Consider the following 6,172-nt stretch of genomic DNA (forward strand, 5'->3'; position numbering starts at 1 on the left):
AAAAGAAAGGGGTGGACAGGAGAGCCTGGCTCTGTGCGTGTGAAGGGTGTTTGGTGAGGCAGGAGCAAGAAAGATGCATAAGGTTGGTTTTGCCCTTGGCCAGTGACAAGGACTGTTATTTGTATTGCTTTGGACTCCGTTACTACCCCAGGGGTGAGTGAGAAGAAACCTGTGCTCCAGTATTGCCACCACATTTTCCTGTACCAGCAAAGCAACGGCAAAGCTCTGGAGCAAACAGAGCATCTGGAGTGGGGACAATGGTGTCACCAAGCATTTGGCTCGTCTTCTGTGGCAGCTAAGTGAGAAGTGGAACCACAGTGGTCTCCTCATGGCAAGAGAAGCAGGGAGTCCTGTGGCCCTGTGGGAAGGCACTGCTCACTGGCTGGGCAGGTCCAGAGGTCCTAATTCTCAAATTTTGCGTAAGGGTTCTCTTCCTTGAACAGGCCTAGAAGAGAAGAGAGATTAATTCAGAGAGCAGCTGCCATGTCAGCCACAGCCAGCAAGAACCTAGTTCTTGGTCACAACCCTGTCATTCGTGCTTCACCCAGCCTCCTGTCCCGCAGTCCTTCCAAAAGACCTGCTCTTACTCAAGCTGTGCATGCAGTCAGCACTATTTCACTCTCCTCTGCACAGGAGGAGAGAGCCGTTAAGAAGCTTGACCTGATGGCAAACTCCTCTCCCAGGCATTCCATATAAAGTCCAGGTAAAACAGCATGACTGATCTTCCAAAGCATGCCTTCTGCAAGCGTCTTCTGCTGGGCTAGACTCTGAAGTAGAGAGCCCCAGATCCAATTCAAGCCAACCTTAGACCTGCTCTAACACCCAGACTGAGAGACAGCAGAGCAAGGACACCAGGCTGACTTCTGAGGAAACGTCTCCAGCTTTCCCTAAGCTTTCCCGACAGCCCCCCAATAGCTGGAGACCACTATGCTGGGTGTGCATGAGCCTGACTGCTCCATACTCCACAGCCACCCTGGGAGAGCCCCCAACAGCCAGGCAGGAGGGACCCCTCCACCAGCTCCAAGTGACTGGCTGCTCCCCCCTTCTTTCCAGGCTTCTGTCCCCCTCAGGCAGGTCCACCTGCCCTGAGGCCATGGGACTCACCTGAAGTACAGTCCAGCCCAAGGAGGGAGGCTGTGTACTCCCAGAACCCAGGGACTGAGCCACCTCTCTGGGAACTGCTGCCAGCACAGAGGACCAGCTCTGTGATCCCATTGCTGCCTGCTCTGTGCTCCTGCAGCTGTAGGCACCCAGGGTTCTGCCTGAAGGGTGGCAGCATTATGGCTGGTGCTGTGTCTGCCAGCTTCTGCTTCTCCCCTCCAGTCAAGCCCCAGCTGCTTCTCCCACATGGTGAGTTTGGAGGACTCAGGTCCCAGAGAATGCTAAACACCCTCTCTTCCCTGCCCAAGAGGAGCAGCATTTGTGTGAGGTCACACACTGTGACCTGAGCATCTCTGCTCTTGCTCCCAGAAGGCAAGAGAGCAATTCCCCGAGACAAGGGAAGCGGGGACTGCTGTCCCTGCTGACCAGGTCTGCTCTGCAGATGTAACCATAGCAAGGAACACAGTTACGTAGGCTGCTCCATCTAAAGCTTAGTTTGGATCACTCATGTCAGCAGTGTACCATATTTTCTTCGGATTTCATCGTGCCGTGATTTCATCTCTGCTCTCCTGCACGAAGCAAACAAAAAAACCAAGTCAGTGACTGGCAATACAAAACCAAGCAAGAGGAACTACAGTTCCTTGCTTCTTCTCACCCCGGGGGCCTCCAGGCTGCCAGCTTTTCTCAGCCCCAAACCGCCCACCTCCTCAAGGCACTGGGGACTAGCAGAGCCCACACATGTCTGCAGCCCTCGGGGTCGGATACACAGCACTGTTGCACTGCTGCATCCGCAAGCCGCCCCGGAAAGACATTGCTCATGAGGTTTATGTTCATGCTGAGGTTGAAGCAGCCATCTGTCGAGCCCCACACACCCCATCATCACGTTTAACTGTACAGACAGGAGCCAAATCGTTCTGCAGCCGGAGGCAACACAGCATGCTCACAGGGGAGAGGGGGCTGCGGAGTGACCTCACCTCTCCTCCTGCCGCACCCGCCTCTTCTCCCGTTCCCTGGCTGCTCTTTCGTCATCCTTGTCTGGCCTGACAGAGAGAACAAACAGCCCATTAGATGTGCTCGGCACTCAGTTCTGCAACAGCACGTGGTTGCATCTGAGCTACTCCAAGAAAACAGGGAACCCCTCCGATACTTACTTTTTGCTCTTCTTCTTACAACAGCAGCAGCAGCAGCAGACCCCCAGCATGATGAGGATTGTTCCTCCCACCACGGACATCGCAATGATCAGGGCTTCAAAGTTCACTAAAGGATTTGACAAAACACATTTAGCACACAAACCGTGGCTGCCTGGCGTCAGAGCATTTACAAGTGTACAGCTCAGCAGCTTCAGTCACTGGGCTGAACGTGTGTAACAGCCTGAGAAAGCGAGGCGGACCGTTATCTATAGGTATAACGAGTGTTGGCACCAGCACATACACACCGAGTATGTGTAGCTCCTAACTATAGCGCCTGGTTACTGGCTGTGAAGAAAAGCAAGAACAAATGCACTCAGGTCAAACTCCCTCAGCAGAAACAGGAGCAAAGCTGTCTTAATCACTAGTCTGGGTGAACAGTAACCCACCAAGGGAAAAAAAACAACCTCAGTGCTGAGAAGCAGCCTCCAGTGGAAGGGCCACAACTGGCACTGGAGTTACTGTCCACAGCAGCCAGCCTCAGAAGTCACCTTAAGATGAGATGACAGTGGACTAGAAGCACTTCTGGGTGTCTGGAGTCCTTGGGTGAGAAGCAAAGCGAGACAAGATCTGCTGGGATTTATCAGCATGGGGCAGCAGTGCTGCTGAAGCAGCTGAAGGTGGAGGGCTGCTCCACGCACTGTACCACCACGTCTCCCACGGGGCTCAGGGTATCTGCTCGCCCATGCACAGGACAAAACCCACTGGGACGTGGTGGGGAAGCAGCTGTGAGCCTGGGTCCCAGGGGGACAGTCCTCCCACCCTGCTTCTGCAGTCACAGCAGAGACACCAGCCAAAAGGGACATAGCCAGACATCACCTGAAATCCCTTGCAACAAAGAACATTTTCTTCCAAGTATGATTCAGACTGTTCAGAGACTTGAGCCTGTGGAATTATTTGTTTAGGAGCCACTTCAGACACAGCAGCCAAGTTAGAGAAATCCTGGTGCACCTGAGCCTGCTCCAAGCACTTCAGATCCCCAGTTCTCCACGCAGCTCAGACTGCGAGCCCAGCAGAAAGCCTAAGCACTGCATGTGGTGCATACCAGAAGATGCCTGCCTGTGCTCTCGCTGCAGGGACTCAGTGGTAACAGGCTTCTTGGGGTGCTCCAAGCTGAGCTGACTCCACCATTAAAGTTGCTTTCAAAGCCTCCAGCTCGTGCTCCCACTGGAGAGCTTCATCGCTGCCAACAACCATGCCCCTGGACTCTCAAATCATACTGTGTCCCTAAGGGGGCTACCGTGGCAAGCATTGTGCAAGGAATGTGGTTCCAGATAACAACCCAGACAGCTGCCATGGCCTAGAGGTCACCAGAGAGACCAGAAGTCAGCAAGCTTCACCAGATGCTTGTGTTTGTCCTCACCAGTGGGCTCACACAGCCTCTCCAGCAGTCACCCAGCAGCAGGGAGGACTCAGGTTCCCAGTAGGACTTTGAAAAAGACAGTATTTGAGATCTGAATGCCCACAGCACTGTCTTGCCTTGGAGCAACGTGAAGCTTTCCCTGGCCAGCTGTACTGTGACGGACCCACAGAGTTGCATGGGGGAGAGCTCAAAAGACCAGTATCAGAAATCAGCCCAGTGGGGGCGAGAGAAACCCAAACAGGCTCTTCAGTTTAAAAGGGAGTTTCTCCCCCAGCACAGGTCTGTACTGGTGCTTCTGAAACCTTGGCTTCCAGGCCAAGTCTGGGGTTCAGATCACCCCTTCACACAGTGAGAGGACAGTGGCAGAGCACTGGGCACTCCTATGCCTGATGTTAAAAGGCTTAAGTCACACACACACTAAAAATGTAGACTCATTTAAGAGCTAATCTCCCACAGGGATAATCTCCTCTAAAAATCGAGTTTTGCAAGCTAAGGAATGTGTTCTTCTATAATGAAACCTTTTGTGAAGCTACTCACATAAAAACTCGTATTTCAAGGTCTTACACAAGGTTCAGAAGAGCACACTGTAATGCTCACAAAGAGGAGATTCTTCCTCCACGAGGAAGGGAACAGATGACAGGGAACCACAATTCAACTCCAAGTTCCCCATCAAAGGGCTAGATGAGAGAAACCAAGCCCCAGCTTGCTTCCTTGCTGCCCCAGCCCCCAAAAGCTGGGGTCTCTCTGTAATATCTCCAGAAACCCACTAAGAAACAGAGCACCAAAGAGGAAGGGCAGCCAAGTCAACCAGAAAAAGCTCCTGGAGGTGACCTGGCTGCAGGCAGCCAGCTGCAGCACAGCCTGTGCAGTGCTGGCTTTGGAAGAGTGTTCTCAGGTGGGTAAAATCTGAGCAGGACCACTGCACGCTCAGCCCTAGAAGCAGCCCATGCAGCCATCCCAAGAGGTCATCTCACTTCTGGTTCCAAGCGGGAATTTTAAGAGCCTACCCAGGACAGCAGCCACACTGCTGAAGGTAAAGAGCCAAAAGCCAGGCAAGGAATGGTACACAGGGTGCAAAGATTTGCTGAAGAGTCAGACACTGTTGAGCAGCAGGAAGATTTGCACAGGCAGCTGCCCACAGAGCATCTTCCACCCTTGTTCCTAGTTACTGGCCACATGTGGAAGCCTCTGCCATGCTAAAGCATGAGGAATATGTTTAGAGTAGCTAAAACCCCGCAGGTCCTTCTTGCCAGAAGGCAGGGACTGCTCACTCTGCTTTCTCACCCACGTTTCAGGAAGTTTGGAGAACCCTGATTGACTTCAGCATATCATTGCTACACCCGCAGTGAGAAAGGGAAGCAACGGAAACCTCCCATTCCCACTAACATGAGCAGCAAGCAGTCAACACAGCCATCACTCCAGCACGGTCCACTTACCCCAGCAGACTCCCCAGCGTGCAGAGCGGAGCTCACAGAGGTCAGCCGGGGGCAAGACTCTTCGGACGGGGTACTCCACACACCTCCCGCTGCTGGCACACCACAGGCACTGGGACACAGGAACCAGCAGCAGAGCGTTACTGGTGCTCAGCAGTGCTGCTAGTTAGCTTCTCTCTGTTGTTACCTGCAGCGACAGGGCCCACCACCGCCTGCTCCCAAGGGCCAGCTACCACCCAGCAGCAACGGGATGCTCTGGGGTAACAGCTGTGTTCAGGCAGCACGGGCTGCATCACACTTGCCTGCACCAGCGGAGGGTAGATTTCTAGTGCAAGTAAAATGCTGAGAACCCTTCTCCTGGCTCACATGATGGTAGGAATCACCAGATCTTTCCTGTTTATTGTGTGCAGCATTTTGAGGACAAGAAAGCCTATGAGACAAGCCACTCAACACAGAGCTGATGAGCATTTGCCACATGCTCAGGACAAGGGGAGGTGAGCAAACCCCTTACAAGAGGAAAACTGCTCTGTAACAGCCCCACAGAGCCCATGGTACATTTTCAGGCATCATGAGAGGTTGGGAATAGCTACTTACAGTGACATTTTTCAGACACTCCTCACAGCTCCTGTTCGTATATTGGTGACAATCTACAGGAAGGGGGAAAAAAAAAAAAAAAAACCAAAAAAACATGACAACTCTGTACTTTGAAGAGTTTCTCAGTGGTTTAAAACTGTGCTCCTCAGAGCTGGCTCCTGCCCACTGTTTGCCCACTCCAGGAGGCAGTTACCCCCATCGGACCAGCAACAACGAGCTGCCAGCTTAAACACATACTAGTGTCAGGGTGGGAGGCCCAAATGCAAATGGAAGTCATCTGCCTTGCCCACACTGATCCAGAGACCAGAGCAGCAAGTTCCCCTCCCTGGGTCTTATCTCCCTAAAAGCTTGAGCATCTGCTGTGGCCGGCAGGCAGCAGGACAGCTGGGGGACATAGCTAGGATCAGTCCGGAGGGACCCTGTGCGGCCAAGCATTAGGCAGGCGGTGCAGTCCTGTATCACTCAAGCAAACAAGCCCCAGACACGGAAGTTAC

At 53.0% G+C, this 6,172-nt stretch overlaps 1 protein-coding gene across 1 annotated transcript; it reads right to left on the minus strand.

The window, feature by feature from the left end:
• Positions 1-401: 401 nt before the first annotated feature.
• On the minus strand, positions 402-5,731 carry PTTG1IP (pituitary tumor-transforming 1 interacting protein; the record flags this gene model as incomplete). Its single annotated transcript, XM_010155491.1, has 6 exons — positions 402-445; positions 1,624-1,670; positions 2,076-2,141; positions 2,253-2,358; positions 5,088-5,196; positions 5,679-5,731. Coding segments are annotated over 6 exons (425 nt in total), but the record flags the coding sequence as incomplete, so codon positions are not given.
• Between the last annotated feature and the right edge of the window lie 441 nt (positions 5,732-6,172).

Source organism: Eurypyga helias, unplaced genomic scaffold, assembly GCF_000690775.1.
Source record: "Eurypyga helias isolate BGI_N326 unplaced genomic scaffold, ASM69077v1 scaffold45070, whole genome shotgun sequence".
NCBI lineage: Eukaryota > Metazoa > Chordata > Aves > Eurypygiformes > Eurypygidae > Eurypyga > Eurypyga helias.